At 44.5% G+C, this 18,336-nt stretch overlaps 1 protein-coding gene and 1 long non-coding RNA gene across 2 annotated transcripts in view; one reads left to right on the forward strand and one right to left on the reverse strand.

Moving 5' to 3' along the window:
* The window catches only part of LOC140380942 (uncharacterized), a 518,949-nt gene that overhangs the window by 109,907 nt on the left and 390,706 nt on the right, over nucleotides 1–18,336 (forward strand). Inside the window, exon 2 of the long non-coding RNA XR_011931230.1 lies at nucleotides 14,267–14,304. This is a non-coding gene — a long non-coding RNA (uncharacterized lncRNA). The remainder of the gene's footprint in view (nucleotides 1–14,266; nucleotides 14,305–18,336) is intronic.
* tshz3b (teashirt zinc finger homeobox 3b) overlaps nucleotides 1,575–18,336 on the reverse strand; it is a 56,822-nt gene continuing 40,060 nt past the window's right edge. Inside the window, exon 2 of the mRNA XM_072464925.1 lies at nucleotides 1,575–6,743. Coding sequence (XP_072321026.1) covers nucleotides 3,127–6,743 — 3,617 coding nt within the window. The 3' untranslated portion in view covers nucleotides 1,575–3,126. The remainder of the gene's footprint in view (nucleotides 6,744–18,336) is intronic.

Below are 18,336 nucleotides of genomic sequence, written 5' to 3' on the forward strand. Positions count from 1 at the left end.
GTGGTATTTTTTCTGTCTGTTGAAAATACCATAATTGTGTAACGTCTTGTCAACTTTAAAGTATCAGAGTCACGTCCTCACAGTTTCCACAGTTACTTTTACTTGAGTAGTACTTTCACCCCAGTGTGTTTTTGCTTTTTTCTTTCATTCCTGGACATTTTTGCACTTGATTAAAAATGTTGAATAAAAGTAAATACAATGTTGTTTACTCCACCCACTTCTGCAAAATCATGATTGGGGATTGTGTTATTGAAGGGTTTATTTGATTTCACACTTTTTTGTTCCGTTTTGTTCTCTTTACGGCGTTAAATGACCTTTATTGTTGCAAAGGGTCTTTTTTATTATAATAATCTGTCATATAGCGCTATAAGATATTGAATTTATTTACGTTTTCGCCCCTTTAGGAAAAACAGTCTTCGATATTTGACCATCATTCGATCTCTTAGACTCAGACATGTGTTTATATGATCTTTATTGTCTGAGTCATGCTGCTTCCTTAATGATTCTGTTGTGAAATATTATTAACACCTTAAAGCATGAATTCAAGTACAGTGTCATTTATCCCACAGCTTTAAATAAATGTTGGTTTCCGTCAGTATTTGTGACACGCTTCACTTTTTCTATTGCTTGAAATGTTCATATAGTATTTCACTTATTCACTCAGGTTTTCTTTGTATTTTCTTTGTACAAGTATCACCTCGTCCGAACAATACTCGAGTACAGTATGTGTCTATTTGAATAACATAAATGCTACAGTGTAAACTCTATATTTCAAACTAAAATTAACCGTTTTTGAATGTCTCGGTCACTTCCCCGGGACAAAAGACGAGGCTGATAGTAGTAAAATGGTCTTTCAAACAAGATAAAGTAATATATCTGCACTTTTCTGAGTCATTTTACACTTTGTCTGATGCTTGAATTCACCTATTTAAAGAGACATTTGAGCACATTTCTGTAGCGTTTACAAAATATATTCAGATTAAACATGGGGAATCTGCGTGAGACAGATTCTACTCCGACAATGTTCAAATCTAAGCTCAAAACAGTTTTATTTAGCTGTGCATGTGCCAGAAATGACTCTTCTCTTTCATGTCTTAAACTGTTTTGTGATTTCTGTCATGTCTTTGTCATTTTAATGCTTTTTTCCCTGTTGTGTGAAGCACTTTGAATCCCCTCGTGTACAAACTCTGCTCTACAAATAAACTTGCCTTGCTTTGCTTATCACGATTAATTAATGACAACGTCAACGTGACCCAAAATCTGTCCAATAACAATCCTCTTTCTCACTATATTCCAAACTTCTTGCAAACTTGTATATGGTGTATTTCCTCCTGCGTGCCTTGGTCTCCGCGCTCGGACAAAGGACGAGGCTGGCAGTGGTGGTGCTGAACAATAGCGGTGTGTGTGGCACGTCTGTTTGTCTGCCCCGCCGGCCCCTCCGCTGCCACTCACCCTCCTCCTGCGCCCGCCTCGTCGCCACGGCGCTGACACACTCCACTCTAATGTGCTCATTAGGCACTGCACAGCTCACAAGTAATTGATAGCCATGACACATATGATGCACACACACGCCATTGCAAAAAACAGGTTCCTTTTTTAATGCTGCAGTAGAAAACAAGGTTATATGAAGTCATATAATGGGGGTTCATTGTCAAGAAACAACAACAACCGAAAAAACCAAAGAAGGAAATGAAAGAACGATCGGCACAGAGTTCATAACAGGGTCTGTGCTGTTTTACATGCCAATATTTTACACATAAAGATGTTTTTTTCATTTTTTTTTTTCATTTTTTTCTTCATTTCTCTACACCGGCAGCTGTCAGTCACGTCGCCAAAATTGACTGCCAAAAAAAAATGTAGCGCAACTTGTCGCTCGATAGGTTAGAGTAACCACGGTTACCTTTCAATACCCCCAAAAAGATAACGCTGCAGTGTGGATTTATGGCAAGGTCTTTTAGACAGGGGGAAAATAGGACCAAAACTGAAAAGCATTCAACAATAGGAAACACAGGGCTCATAAATAACTTTATAAAGTAACATCTTTTGTACAACCTTTAATATTTCATACAGCGGCACGTGAGCAGTGTCTGGCAAAAAGACGTTTAACCCTTTGAGCACGAGGTGGAAAGTCATCAATTCACCTGTCAATTTTCTTTTGATTAAATAACACTTTTATAAAACTATTGTGCAAAACGATTTTCTTCATATACTGTCAACCAGCAGATAGTTATAATCTTTTGTTTTCTTTAAATTAAAAATATAAAAAGATGCATAATTTAGACATGAATTAGTTGTTAATAACATTTTATATACATATGTTACACCGACCTGATTCAGTAAAGGCCCCTGATCAACCAAAAAAAACACAAATTTATTCATAATTTCAAACTGATCATAATGGTTTTGTCAAGTCTTTGAGATAGATTTACATTTACAACTTAAATTTTATCAATGTGCACACTTTTACAAAAAATGCATGCCAAGTTTGCACCACATCCACCCTCTAAATCACCCAAAATCTAATCTCAAATCAGTGCCTTCCGGAACATGGGGAAAGAAGTGCTTGGACGTACTCAGAGGGTTAAAATGAAACAGCTGACTTAGCACAAAATGTTCAGAAACAAAACAAAAACATGTGATGGCCAAAAATTAAAATTGCGAGTGCGCCAGATTTAGTTTCCAACTGTTCAACTAAAGTGTTTTCTTCATGCATGCAGCTCAACACCCCAGTGATGGCAAAATATAAATGGACTCAATTTCACAATTTTTCAACTTCATTTTAAAATGTCTTTTTAAACCTTCATATACAGAAGCATTTCAGTGACAAACAGCCCCCATCTGCACAATTTTGAAAATTCACTTAGTTTCCATCAAACCAGAGCACAAAATTTGAATGTCTTGGGCCCAAGTGAGTTATTTCACATAAAAATAACAAACTGCTACAACACAAATTTTGAAAAAGCATGTGCCAAAACTCAGAGCAGTAGTTTTATGGCATCCTTGTGCAGTTCTATCACATTTATGGTCCTTTTTCCACCGCAATAAAGGTCTGTGAAGGCTTCGGAGAATCAGAGCGAGGAAGAGTCAGACAGTACAAAAGATTTGCAGCATTGTCCGCAGTGAGTGCTACTGTTTCTCCAGCTCACTAACGTACATGAGATGATCCTCGGGGGATTTGCCATGAGTCTTGCTCAGGTGAAGCTTGACCGCATGCTTGCTAGCAAAAGTCCGATTGCACAGCTTGCACTGGTGCACTGACCCACACTCCTCCTCCTCAAGAGAGGGGGAGGGGGACTTAGCCGGGGCTAAGGAGGTGGGCATTGACGAGGGGAGGGAGATGGGTAAGGAGGGGGGCAGAACTGTGGGCATAGAGGAGGGCAGAGGGTGTCTGGAGGGGTGCAGACTAGAAAGTAGTTTTTCAGACAGTCCTTTGGTGTGTCGGTGATGGTTATGCTGGGAGATCTGGCTAAGCAGCTGCTCCCCGGACAGCTTAGCTATGTCTCTTAGTCGGAATCCCAAGTGTGATTCCAAGTGGCTGACGTATGTGGATGGGGAGCGGATCTGTGAGGCACAGTCACTGCAGAAGAAGACCGGATGACCTGAGTCCAAGTTCTTCAAGAACTTAGTGCCACCAGTTCTTCTTAGCTGGTATTTTACATTGGCCAACCAATGGGATATGGTTGTCATTGACAGACCAGTGAAGCGGGAGATGTGCATCCTCTCTTGGGGGCTCAAGTCCGACATCATGTATTTGCCATCATTGGTCTGTCTTAAACTGGACGCAAACTGGGCTTGAAGGATGAGCAGGTGCTGAGGGTTCCAGTTGGACTGGCGACCCTTCCGTTTCTGGGCTGGTGAAATATCCTCTGTCTCGTCCAGTGTGGCACCCTCGATGTCTGAGCGCTCAGACAGACTGGTAGGGGTGGAGGACTTTGAGACCACCTGACTCTCTGTCAGATTCCTCAGCATATCAGAGATATCTGACAGAGCGTTCTCTCTCAGAGGGGAGGAGGACATAAAAGAAGCTAAAGCGGCCGAGGCTTTGGTCATGGTCACAGCTGCAGAGGGAGACACCGAGGATGGGGTGGAGGTGCTGGAGGACAGAGTGATTGAACCCATAGGACCACTTGTGCCATTCTTCTCCCCGTGTCTACCCTTGGTCAGATCTATGGGTTGGTCATTGCTTACATGTTGCTGGTAGAAGTAGCGCTCTAAGTGGTCATTGCTGGGTTTTTTGCTCTGTGCTGGTGGAGTGGAGGCCGCTACTGCAGCTTTCTCTGCCAAACTGTTACTCATTTTAAATAGCATGCTCATAGGATCCAGGGAAGGTAAAGCAGGCTTAGCCGCCTTACCCAGATGCACGTTCATTACAGACTGCAGAGCGCTGAGGGGGTTAACAAAGGGCTGTTCTGGGGGTGGATGGTCTGTGATGATGGCTGTGCTGCTGCAGAGCATAGACGGCAGAGGAGATGTCACTGTGGGGGAGTCCACACCATTCTCCATAGGCTCCTTTACCTCTCCATTAGACTCTCTGTGGTTGGTGTCTCCCTTCTCCCCCATAACCATGCTCTCTGGAGTTTTACAGCCTCCTGTTCTGTTTTCTTTGGGGGATTCTCCTCTGGCCGACTCCCCTGCCTCGCTGGTGCATGGGGATGGTGTGGTACGCCTTAAAGGCGAAGCTTTCATGGCAGCATTCGGCTCCCTCAGTTTTTCTTCCACTTTAGCCACTTTTTCTGTCACCTTTTTCACTAGTTCCTCCATAGCGTGAAAGTTATTCTTTGGCAATGGGGAAGTCTGACGGCTGGGGGAGGAGATAAGAGGCTGGTTTTTGCCTGTGGGAGAGAGGATGTCTCCACCAGGGAACATGTATTTTAGAGGAGAATGTTTGGCGGAGTTGCCAAGAGAAAGTTTCATAATGTTTGGTAGCTGGTAGGCAGCATGTATACTGGGATAGCCACCCCAACTAGGAGCTCCATTCTGAGCTTTGTTGATGGCTGACGTCACGGTGTTCTCCAAGGACTTGAGAATGTCCAGCCCTCCCTTAGGGCTTTCATCCAAGTCCTGCTCTGTCAGATAAGAATATTTGGAAGAAATATCAAACTTCTCCTCTGCTTCATCATCGCACCCTGCTTTTCTGTCTTTATTTACAACACCACCATTGTTGATCATAGACTCTTTAGTGCATTCCTCCTCTTTTTCCTCCTTTTTAATTTCCACAGCGAATGCCGAGGGAGAGATGCTCGTCGGTGGCACAGGGGCAGGTGGAGGTGAGAAGGTTGTTGCTGCCAAAGGAACTGACTGCACCTTTTCTTCAGTTGTTACACTGTTTATGGATATAGGTGCCGGACAGTCTATTATCGGTTTGCCCTTTTTAATGGCCGAGTTGGTGACTTTAATAAAGTGTCCCGTAACCATCATATGAGCCGTTAACTCTTGTAGCGTATCGTGTGAACTGCCACACTCCATACATTTGAGAATCTGCGACTTTCTCGATTCGAACTGCCAGGCGTAGCTAGCCCCATTTTGGTGTCCATATCTGTTGTTGGCTGTGATATAAGGGTTGGTGTTTTTCTGTAGAATATCATTGGAATCATTGAGGGAGGATGGTTTCGGCGTGTTTGTTCCGTTTGAATCTGGCGAGCTGGGAATGTCAAGTTCAATTGGGACCTTTTTCCTGGCATTGGAGATGATCTTAGCTGCCACTGGTGTTACCGGTTCTTTGAGAGGCACTTTCTGATAGTGTTTAGTCTTGATCATGTGGACGCTTAGGTCTTGGAGCGATTCAAAGGAGTGGCCGCAATACATGCACTTCAAGACTTTCTGCGCATCCTCTTTCCCTTCCATTTCAAGCAATGACCTCTTCCTGGGCTTGGACCACCGCCTGGTACCTTCCCTGTCCGTCTCGTGGTTATCGTCGCGGTAATGGCCCGTCTCGTTCATGTGCACCGTAAGTTCCACCAGCGTGTCATAAGCGCCGCTACAGTCTTTGCAGCGGAACTTGCTGGCGCCGGTGAAAATGGAGCCGTAGAGTTTGGAGCTTTGGCGGTACAGCTGGACGGTGCTGAAGAGATTGGGCTCGTTGGAGAGGGTAGAGACGGCTACCGGAGTGTGCTGGATCATGGCCAGTCTGTGCGGGTGGTGCTGTGAGGCTTGCTGGAGGGTCTTGGCGATTGCCGTTTGGTGCCAGTCGTAGCCCCCACTCCCACAGCTACTGCTACTGCTGCTGCTGCTGCTACTGCTGTGACTGCGCTTCTCCGGTTCCGGCGGCTGTGTGATGTTTAGATTCAGAGTGGACCAATAGGAGTTGGTCAGGAAAGAGGTGTAAATGGCCTTCATTTTTTCCAGACTGTCAGCCACCGAGCCCGTGGCCACTATCATGGCTTCATCCGAACTTGCCGGAGTGGAGGAGTTGGCGGCCGTGACTGACATGGCGGAAGACAGAGCGTTTGCGGCGTCCTTGGAAAGAAGGCCGTCGTCCTCATTTTTAAGGGACGAGCTTTCAAAATCAGACATCCTGTCACTGGATTCGCTCAAGTGCGACTCGCTGTCCAGCTCCTGTCCAGAGAAGTCGGCCGCGTTCGGGGAGTCGTGGAAGCCCGTGGAACCTGGCCTGTCTTTGAGAAGAAAGTCTTTTTCTTGACACAGAAACTTGGGGCTGGGCTCATCTCCTTCCTGCGCTGAGTCCTCTCCGTCCAGGTCCTCCTCCATCAGGACGGCCTCCTTCTCATCTTCAGGTACGTACGCTGTAAGAAGAAGAAGAAACAGACTTGTTAGATACGCATTACAGAACATGGATTGATAGGAATACTTTGTTTTTAAATAAATGATGAACGAAACACAAGGCCAATAAGGTTTAGGTATTCTCTAGAGGAGGCAATCATCCACTAATATTTACAGAGAGTATTCCATATCATAAGTTGCTGAATAATATATTGACATTGGATTCATATTAGTCAGAACCCCCCCCCCCCCCCCCCCCCCCCCACTCCTTGGTCTTTGTTCTGTGGTGCAGAATACAACATACAGGCTCAGAGAAAGAGAAAGAGAATAAGACAGAGCAGTAAAATGGACTGAAATGGAGGGAGGGAGAAGGGAAAAAACGTCTCTTCAAACATAACTTGCCACCTTATTCTTCTCAAGGGGCAACAGCTTGAAATTAAAACTAAATTTGAAATTAATGAAGCACATTCTGGCGGTGGCATTCGTTTCTGAAGTAATAAATTACTTGTATCAACCTCGGAGACAGCGGTTCCTGTCTGTCAATTAATATGTCTTACGCTTCTTCTGCAGACTCTAATGCATTCCCTAACAGACACTCTCGCCATTTAAATTAAGCATGCATTTTCACTCATTACGCCGCTCAGCCCTCCTTGCCTCCTCGTAAATAAAAATGAATGCATGCGCGTTTGCCTGCAACAAATCTCGCCCTACAAAACACATTTGCTTCAATTACCAAAGATTAGAAAAAAAAAAGTTTAGAGTTATTATTTACAGTTTATCTTGAGGGAGAGAGCTGGAGGCTTTCAATTTATATTCAAATGGTCTCAGTTTAAGAACAGTACAACGGAATTCAAGGGGAAGATGCATCAAGATAAATCACACGTTTTCGCCTTATTTTTGCATTTGTGATCGTTTGCTTTTGTAAGCGAACTCGTCGGCGTCGCGAGATGAAACGGCGTTGCACGAAAGCCGTTAAAACATGAGCGATTTGCTGAGAATAGAAGGATTGTGGGAAAAAAAAGCAAATAAGGTGCACAGTGCAGGAATGAGCTAGAGTTGCAGATAAAGATTAGGATTTGTGAACATCAGATGCCCCGCCCGCGCCTGGCATTCCTCTGGTTAACGGGCCATCAGTCATGTGACCTGGTATGTAAACAGTGAAGACAGCCAGCGGAGTGGGTGTGGTCAGGACGTATGAGAACACGCAAGTAGGGATGACTGTGAAAACATATCACATAAAAGATATTTCTGATTTGCGATGTCGTTTTATTCACAGTGCAGGTTTTATTTCATCATTTAAATCTATTATTTAATTCTTGACTAGAGATTGGACAGAGAAGATATTAAAATTGTTGTTTTGAAGATATGCTAAAGTAGAACATCAGCTAAGAATTCATTGCAATAATATATATTTTTAAAGCTGCAAAAAAGAGCCGATTAAAACTAAACATAAAGGAAACTCGCAGTGAAATCTTTCAAACGAGGTCATCAAATGTTGTTTCTTTCTGCACAGTCGTTGTTAATTGCACAGTCCATTCATTTGTGCAATACTTGAAACGCAACGCTACATTGACCTGCACGTTTTAGCACACGAGCTGCAAAATTTGCGATTAACCATAACCACTACAGCCAGAGCTCGAATAAATCCACCCAACTCCACACAAAAGCTGTTAAAAGTCCGACGCAGACGCTGAAAAGGTGATGAGGAACAAAATCTATGCAGCCCGAGTCTCCGCATGCCAAATCACACCTCCAGTTTGTTAAAAATAGTGGCGTGTGCACAAAATACCCAACGCGAGCTGTCGGCGGTGTCATCCAACACACTTCAAACTGTTGCACACTCCAGTCTCTTAAGTGCGCCGCGACTCGGGGAGCGCGGTGTGTGCGGTCGTCAACGGCAACCCGGAGAGAAGGCTCCGTCATTGTCAGGCCACCGGTTGCCGTCGGCGATGTAGCAACAGCGCCGTGGGATAAACAGATGCACGGAGACACGGATATCTCCCCGAGAACAAGGCGTTTTTGCTGCCAAACGTACTGTGTGTGCGTTTTGCCTCGGGCGATCGCTGACGCTCCCCTGGAATATGTCTGCGCCGCTGTTTAATGAAAAAAGTATCTGCTACAAGCACTTCAAACATGCTATTTTGTATTAAGGTGTTTGAGAGCGGTTTCGAAAGTGGGATGTCGGTCGGCGTTTGCCTGTTTAGTGCGTTTACTGGGTTGTTGTTTGAAGCGAATCGACACCAAAAACTTTCAAATGTGTAGAGTCAAATGAGACGTAATCGTGAATATGTGTTAATTGTTCAAATATACTTGGTGCTTGTTGTGATGTTTCAGCTTTACAGACTCTTTATTGTTTAACTGGGACAAAATACTATTATTGTTTCATTCATTTTTAATTTGAATTGGCAATATGACAATACAATGAGTTCCTTTTTGTCCTCATTTTGTTCAATCATAGTTTTTATTCGATATCATCTTTTTGTTTCAATGTTCTTACTTAACAAGACAGTCAAATATATTCTTCCAAAAGTCTGAACTCTGATTCAAACCACATGCTTTTTTCCCACAGATTGGCTTCAGACTTCTCGATTAAAAGACAATTAGAAATGACTGAATCTCAATCTCAATTCGATTTTGATTAATTGCACTGCCCTGTTGTAATGCGCCGTAATGCGATGTGCAGTAGATATCGAAATCACGAGTCAGTTTACAGGAATAAATATCTGTTAAAGAAAAAATAGGGATGTCACAATATCAAATGTTAGTGTTGCGATTATTGTGCGTAAAAATCAACACAATTTAACACAATTATTCACGATCAGACTAAACAACAGCGATATATGTTACTGTTCCTTAAGTTTGTAACCGGCTTTACCAAATCGAAGTTCATGAATGGTAAATAATTAAGTATTTTTAATGTGTGTAGCACCTTTCACAGACAGAAGTCCCAAAATGCTTCACAAAAACACAGAATAAAACAATAAAAACACAAAGAACTCACAGGGAGCAATACACATACAACAATATACAGTCAAATCAGTCCCTAAAGCAACTGCAATTAAAATGTAACAAATATGTGACGTTTATGTGACAAACAAATCCAGTTGAAATGTTTTTTTTGTACGGTAAAAAAAAGAACTTTACATTTAGCTGCATAAATCTTACGACATGGATCACCACAGTCATCAATCGACTGAATTATCTTGACATCCCTTGATACACAAACACAAGAGACCACTTTTCTTACCCACAACCTCTCTCCCCATGCATCCCCCGCTCCCCCGCTCCCCTCCCAGCTTGTGCGAGACACCGCCACAGCCCCACATGTACGCGCCATCTGTTCTGAATCAGCCAAAACGACAGCTGTTTAAGAGAACAATGCTCCGGCAAAGGGGAAGAACCCGGCAATGCGCGGCAGCAAAACATCAAGGGCAAAAAAAAAACATCCACGAGAAATCTCTGCTACACCTCCTCAAATTAGCTGCCTCGTAGCGATAAGAACACGCCCGCCGTAGAAATGCGAGAGGGAGACGAGCTCTGAATGAATCCGTGGTGTGGGACGCGCACACACACTTCCTGTAATGGAGCGCGCGACACCTTTCTGCATTCGTTTAAAGTCGTGGCAGTGAAAGTACACGGTAACGGACATAAAGGGTATTGTGTTCCGCTGAATGGCTGTAGCTGCTAGCAAGAAATAGGCTGTATCAGTGTTATATCCTATATTTATGATTATGGGTGAAACCTATTATTTCAATTATCAATAACTGTTTTTTTTTAATATATATATACTGAAATGTGTCTGTATTTTGGATTTGCATTGATTGATTTCATTTCATTGCATTCACCACAGACGCAGTGTTTGTGCATTCTAAACAATTGATATTTATCTAAATTTGAAATGGATTTTGGTGTCTCTATGCGCTGAACAGATGATATAGAACAGAAAAGACTGAATTTGAGGACGTCACCGTAAAAAACTAAAAGAACTATGCAATTATATACAAACTTCGCTAACCATTTAATTCTAAATCGCTCGTCAATATTGCGCCAAATTGAAATTTTTTAACATCTAATTTCTTGTTTCGTCATATTGTATTGATGCGGTTTACGTAACAGAACCCAAAGTCAGACGTTAATCGATGGGAGTGGAATGAGAGAAGACGTGGACGAGAAGAGAAGACGGGACGAGAAGAGAGGACAGTTTTGGAAGAGAGTCACACACACACACATACACACACACACACACACACACACACACACTCACACACTCGCCTTCACACATTGGTATCCGCATAAAACCGCTGGGGTGGAAGAAGTCCGGGCCAAGCACCACACCACGCATCCAGGTGCTCTTTTAATTAGCAGAGAGAGAGAGAGGGTGAAAGAGAGAGAGAGAGAGGGTGGTGTGGGTGCAGCGGGGAAGGAAACCAGGTTTGATCTCATTTTCAGCAGAAGGAGACCAGCTGAGATAGCTCATTCTGAGAGGAAAGGTGAGCAGAGTCATAAAGACGCCGCGCTTTCCCCCCGACAACAAGCCGCGATGCTAAAGACGACGCTAAACAAAACACGGGGGAAATAAAATCGTCATATTTCTGATTTCTGATTACACCGGTAATTGATGCAAAGATATGAGGACGTGGATGTGGCTTTGGAAGGTTTAGATCTGGACTTTCAGACTTAAAGGTTTGAGCCAGAATGTCGGGTGTGAAGTGCACTATGCTGGACACAACTTGAACCGTGCTGAATTCAACCCTGAACGATGGAGTTTTTACATGTGTTACGCTTTGTGAACCAGGCTTTTCACTAAACTTTATGTATTTATTCATCCCCCCATCATTATGTACAATTATCTCGACACATTATTGAACATTTTCATGATTTATTTCATAAAACGGTGCCTCAAAGTACAAAAGAAGGTACTTGCAATGAGAGACTTGGTATTTTATGTAACAAAAGTATAGAATTCAAAATAACTTAATTGAAAATAACTTGTTTCTGTTGTTGCAAAAAAAATAAAAATTGCTAGTTCAATTTGTAAATATTAATAAAAAATAAACGTTACTCATAAATCATAAATCATCATAAATCATTCTTAATAAATTCTTCATACTTTATTAAGGCTACTAAAAGTGTAATTATTACATTGTGTTGCTATAATCATTTAGTTGTTCATTGCGAAGATTAACACATGTAAAAAGTATATATTTTTAAGCAAATGCATTAAAGTTTCAACATTAAATCCCACATGTCGCTCTTACACATCCCCCCGTCCACAGCGGTACGCGCCTCACCTTTTGCACATCGAGGTCCACTTCCTGTTTGGCCTCCGATAGCAGCAGAACCGACCGTACGCACACTTATCTCTGCCTATCCGTCACTCGATGATATGCCCTAATCTCCGCCCCCGCGCACACCCCCCCTTTCCCCACCTTTCCTCTCCCACCCCCCGTCCCCCTCCAATCACCAGCGCCAGCCGCGTTAATGAAGTTAATTGAATCTAAGATCAATAATGCTTAATTATTGCGATTTGACATGCGCAGACAAATTGTTAAGGCGCATATATCTGTGTGTGCGTGCGTGTGTGTGCGTGTGTATGTGTGCGTGTGTGTGTGTGCGAGCGAGCGGGGGAGTGGGCGGGGGACAGCAGAGATGTACCGGGGGATTGGCGAGGCGTGCCATTGATCCCGGGGGGTGTTCCATCGACCTGTGTTTTCTGACGAATGGAGTTGTTCACTTCACGCGGCTACACGACGTACCCGCGCAGGGAAACACTTGCAGCGAAGACACCGGGAACGAGAGATAAAGTAATGCGGTACTACAACCTAGCTTAAAGTCGTAGAATATAACTGAACATTACAGTAGATGTCTGGCGAATATAACTGAATATTACAGTGGATTTATTTCATTCCGTCTGCTTCTGTTCACGATATTCCAGAAGTTGCCGCGGGCCATGAATCGCACACTTTTGTCCGTTTGTTTTAATTGACACAGAGTTGCCTATCTCGACAGAAAATAAGTTCTAGACGAGACGCAGAGTCGCTTACGGGTTGTTGACTTGTTGGCGCACATGAAATGTTCAAATACCTTTACTTTATAAACCATGCTCGGGTTTAAAATTAAAGGGTCATACCGACACCATTCCCAAAAAGACAATCGCCCATTTATAAATCTACAATGTGGTCCTTTTGTCTTTGGTCGATTAATCGGTCGGTGGCGTCTTAATCGACCAACGTTTTGATCAGTTGTCCAGTTCATTTATTGGGATTATTAAGGGTTTACGAGCAGCAGAACGGAGAAAGCACGGAGTGAGTAGGTTAGCTGACGTTTTGGCGATGGAATCTAGAGTTTATTTTGCCTTTTTACATCCTCATTGTCGACTAAATTGTTTGCCAGCTGTCGCTTAGCTGTTATCGAGTCAGTTTAAGTGCAGTTTTAGTCAGATATCTGGTCAGATCTTGGCGTTTCGAGAGATCACGAGACGCCCGTTTTGGTCGATAAGCGTCGCGCAAGCAGCTCGCGCCGTTACAGGCCGAACGTCGACTGTATCTGTGTTCGGACAGAGAGCGCAGCATTGATTGTTTTGCAAATGTAACTGTGTAAATGTGATTTAGTACTTTCTTACGAGTACCTTTGGAATCAGAAATATGTGCGTCAGAAGTTTGCGTAAAATGCTATTTCTACACATACTAGACCAATACTCCCGCTATACTTGTACTGCATTGCTTTGATAGACAGTTCACGACTACTAGTATTTCCCTATTGAACGTAAATATATGCAAGTCGAGTATTTTGTAAATGAGCAGGTATTTTGTATTCCTCCGTCACCACCTAGAGGGCGACATAGCGGTACAAGAGGCCGATGCTCGAGACGGGATTCGGAGTGGCAACAGTTAGCGTGTCTGTCGGCGCTACAACACTACAGATATTGCGAGCGCGGGAGCGGTTGTTGCCCGCCAGCAGCATATGTGCGTTCTGGAAGGGGGAGAGCGGCGTTACAGCGGCTAATCATCTCGCGGTGCCACTCAGCTGGGAACACGCTGACAGTCCATTTACATGCTACAGCTCTGCCAGTGGAGGAGAGCCGGCCTGGGCTTACTTACACGCTATTGTAGACGTGTGGCGTGTTGGAGTGGGCAGGTACTGTTTATGGAGCCTAAGACTGGTTTGTACGCCGCATTGTTTGGAGCAAATTGGTTGCTCTGCGATGGGAAACGGAACGGCGAGAGACGCTGTTTCTGTATGAGATGTTTGCAAGTCTTCTAATGGTTGTGTGCAGGACAGGATGCAGTTGTTTATATCACGTCCTTGTTAAGAGTAGTGTCACGAGTAGATTGCATTTTGTTAAATATAAAACCTCACAACTGACTTTACATGTAAAACAAAAACAAAAAAACAGATTTTTTTTCTTGAAATGCAGTTTAAAATAATAACAGATTAGAGAACATGGTGAATAGGTGTACGTATGCTAACGCTAACACCTTCAGCTACATGAGGCACAGACAGAACTGTGGTAAGTGTCTGGTATGTTAACGTAACATATGAACAGTTATTCAGATAATTATAGCATAAAGAACATGCTAACAAGTTTACCAAAGCATCAGTTTTACCCCAAATCACTAAATCCATTGAATTCTTCTTCCTCTGTGTCACTTCTAAACAACTCCACAAACTCCAGAGGTAGAGGAAGTGCAGATTCTTCTTCTGCGTCGCTTAGAGCCTAGAGCGTCCTCTTGTGGTTGTCAGTGTGAAAATAACAAATAATATCACATATAAGTCGCTCCCCAGCCAAAACTATGAAAAAAAGTGCGACTTATAGTCCGGAAAATATGGTAAGTACATCGTCTTATTTTGACCTTTGCAATCGTTTGTTTGTCCAAATTCAGACAGCCTCTTTCTGAACCACATTTGTGAGTCAAACTGATTCGACATCACATCATTCTAGGCAATCCTGCTGTACATGTCGGCGCACTACTAAAATTAAAGCGTTCAAACTGGAAGAAAAAAGAAATAAAATGCCTTCAAATGACTATTTAATTAATTTCTCTTCATCAAAACCTTTATAACGCATAAAACACCAACACTGCAAAGATTCTATTATCTAACGTTTAAGTTCTCTGATATCTTATATAAACTACATTTGTGTACAGTAAATAGCGATACAACGCATTCCAGCATCAACGCAACAAAATCGAATAGTTTTGTGGAGCCGTCAGACGTTTGCCTCCATAATAACCCTGAACACTGACACCACAGTATTCACTTTGAGGCAGAATATCTCCGGTTGCCAGGAGCGTGTCACTTCATGAGCCTCCCTCTCTCTTCTGTTATTCAGACGGACTCGCACTCGGAGCAGTCACAGTCAGAGCCCAGGGGCCGGCTGGGGTCATGAGCGCCGGCCCCTGGGGAGGTGTGCCCGGCTGTGCGTCTCTTCATAGCAAAGGGCAGCAGGGTGTGCCGAGGCAGGCCAAGCGGAGCTCTGTCGGATCCTTCACACCGGCCGTCTCCATCGCACCGCCTGTCTCCATCGCACAGCCCGTCCCCGTCACCATCGCACCGCCTGTCTCCATCGCACCGCCCGTCCCCGTCACCATCGCACCGCCTGTCTCCATCGCACCGCCCGTCCCCGTCACCATCGCACCGCCTGTCTCCATCACACCGCCCGTCCTCGTCTCCATTGCACCACCCGGATCCTTCACACCGCCCGTCTCCATCACACCGCCTGTCTCCATCACACCGCCCGTCTCCATCGCACCGCCCGTCCCCGTCTCCATTGCACCACCCGGATCCTTCACACCGCCCGTCTCCATCGCACCGCCTGTCTCCATCGCACCGCCCGTCCCCGTCACCATCGCACCGCCTGTCTCCATCACACCGCCCGTCCTCGTCTCCATTGCACCACCCGGATCCTTCACACCGCCCGTCCCCGTCACCATCGCACCGCCTGTCTCCATCACACCGCCCGTCCTCGTCTCCATTGCACCACCCGGATCCTTCACACCGCCCGTCTCCATCGCACCGCCTGTCTCCATCACACCGCCTGTCTCCATCACACCGCCTGTCTCCATCACACCGCCCGTCCCCGTCTCCATTGCACCACCCGGATCCTTCACACCGCCCGTCTCCATCGCACCGCCTGTCTCCATCACACCGCCCGTCCCCGTCTCCATTGCACCACCCGGATCCTTCACACCGCCCGTCTCCGTCTCCATCGCACCGCCTGTCTCCATCACACCGCCCGTCTCCATCTCCATCACGCCGCCTGTCTCTATCACACCGCCCGTCCCAGTCTCCATCGCACCACCCGGATCCATCACACCGCCCATCTCCATCGCACCGCCCGTCCCCGTCTCCCTCGCACCGCCTGTCTCCATCGCACCGCCCGTCCCCGTCTCCCTCGCGCCGCCTGTCTCCATCGCACCGCCCGTCCCCGTCTCCCTCGCGCCGCCTGTCTCCATCGCACCGCCCGTCCACGTCTCCATCACGCTGCCCGCCCCCATCACACTGCACGTCCCCATCGCACCACCCGTCTCCATCACACCGTCCGTCTCCATCATGCTGCCCGTCCCCGTCTCCATCACACCGCCCGTCCCCGTCTTCATTGCACCGCCCGTCCCCTGTCTCCATCGCACCGCCCGTCCACGTCTCTATCGTGCCGCCCAGATCCATCACGCCGCCAGTCTCCATCACGCTGCCCGTCCCCGTCTCCATTACACCGCCCGTCCCCGTCTCCATCACACCGCCCGTCCTCCTGTTTGCTTTCCCTCTCCCAAACTTCCTCCGTCCTTACCTCCACCAGCATCGAGCTTTATCCCGGTTCTGATTCTGCTTTTTTTCATTCGTCCGCATCATGTAGGCAGGGCCGTTTCTAGCATCAAGGAAAGAATGGACGTGCCAAGGGGCCCGCATCCACAAGGGTGCCCCATAGATTCAGAATTATTATTAACTTTTTTAAATGTTTTCGATGTTTCTTTTATGGATCAAATGGAATAAAAAGAAAACAATAAATAAAAATACTACTACTACTACTACTACTACTACTACTACTACTACTACTACCACTAATAATAATATGGATTTGCTAATAAAGTTACAATAGTAAAAAAGGACAAAACGTTCCAAAATTTTTTATTTCTTTAAAAAAATATCAAGTTGAACTGTAAAATAAAAATAGCAAGTTCAAACCAAGCAAACTAAAGAAATGTTAGATATAAGATTATCTGAAAGTTTACCATATTCCTAACAGCATTTGAGTTTTATATGTCTTAAAAATATCCTCTCTCACATTGTTGTTTAGCAAATACTTCCCCCCAGACAACATTTTGGCCTCTGTACTGCACGGTATTATACAAATAATTATTTTCTTTGCGCTCCCGCTTGTGTTTTTTCATTGTTGTTGTTTTTTTGTTCAGTAAATTGGCTCCCGGTTTTGCACAGAACGGTGGCTAAGCATGCTCATTGAACTGCGACTTTTATTGATTAACCGAGCCGGGAAGTGGACGCAGTGGTGAGGAGAAAATAGCTACACGCGAGTTTTCTTTTGCATGATGCTATTGCTGTATATTTGCATAAGGAATAACACAACCAAAGCCTGTGGTTACATACAGTAGAATACAAATATGACATGGTTTTAAACACTGTCCATAAAACTGTAGCTAAAGCATTAATGCACAGAATATGGTGTATCTCTGTGTGTATTTGATTTAACATTACAGCAAAATTAAGTATGTATTGTATGTGGTATCATATGTCAAATGATCTCAATATTCTGTTATAACTGCTGACAAAAATGACTTTCTTTGCCTTGCTCAATGAAACCATGACATTCTAAGGCAATTTAACATATTTTTTGTAATATGGAACACAAATTGTTACATATTTTGCAAACTATTTGTGTCACGGTTGAAATATCAAATCTATTTATTTATTTTTGTCGTTTTTTTTGTCTTACCATATACTTTTTTTTAAATTTCTCATAATTCCATTGCTTTATTGCGCCTCTTTCACACATTCGCACATGAAGAAACGACCTTTTTCCAAGACCATAGAAAAACATCGACAATAACGGTGCCCATTACGTCCTAACACGAGCCTTCACACTCGGATTTATAGCAACATAAGGGTAAAAATGTCTTTGTTTTCTACATAATGCAAAGCGGGCCGTCCCCTCTCGCGCTGCCTCTTCCCCTCTCCGTCTCTGCAGTGCATTCTGGTTAGCGACTGGGTATCTATTACCTGCCAGTCTGCCCTGATCTCTTTGGACAGCTCTGATCAAAAGATGTCATCCGACCCACTCGACCGGGCCCGCTAGGGAAGTTAGCAATGCTACAGCTTGCTCGTGTGCATGTGGAGTGTGTGTGTGTGTGTGTTTGGGAGTAAATCGCACTGTGGACGGGGTGTAAATAAAACGACAGGATCACTTTAAGGCCCTGTCAAGTAGGCGAGAGGCGATTATGATAACGCCCGCTCGGTTCCAACGCAAACGGACACAGTTTAAATTCACCGGCCGGGACGTAATATACATGATATAGCTCTTTTCTTCCTCCCCCTCCTCCTCCCGAGTGTCCTTTTTTTTTGTTTTTCTTTCATTTTCTCATCTCCCGTGCAATAATGCATTCT

The sequence above is a fragment of the Eucyclogobius newberryi genome, unplaced genomic scaffold (assembly GCF_026437365.1).
Source record: "Eucyclogobius newberryi isolate DKJ021-1_F unplaced genomic scaffold, fEucNew1.0.hap1 SCAF_5, whole genome shotgun sequence".
Lineage (NCBI taxonomy): Eukaryota > Metazoa > Chordata > Actinopteri > Gobiiformes > Gobiidae > Eucyclogobius > Eucyclogobius newberryi.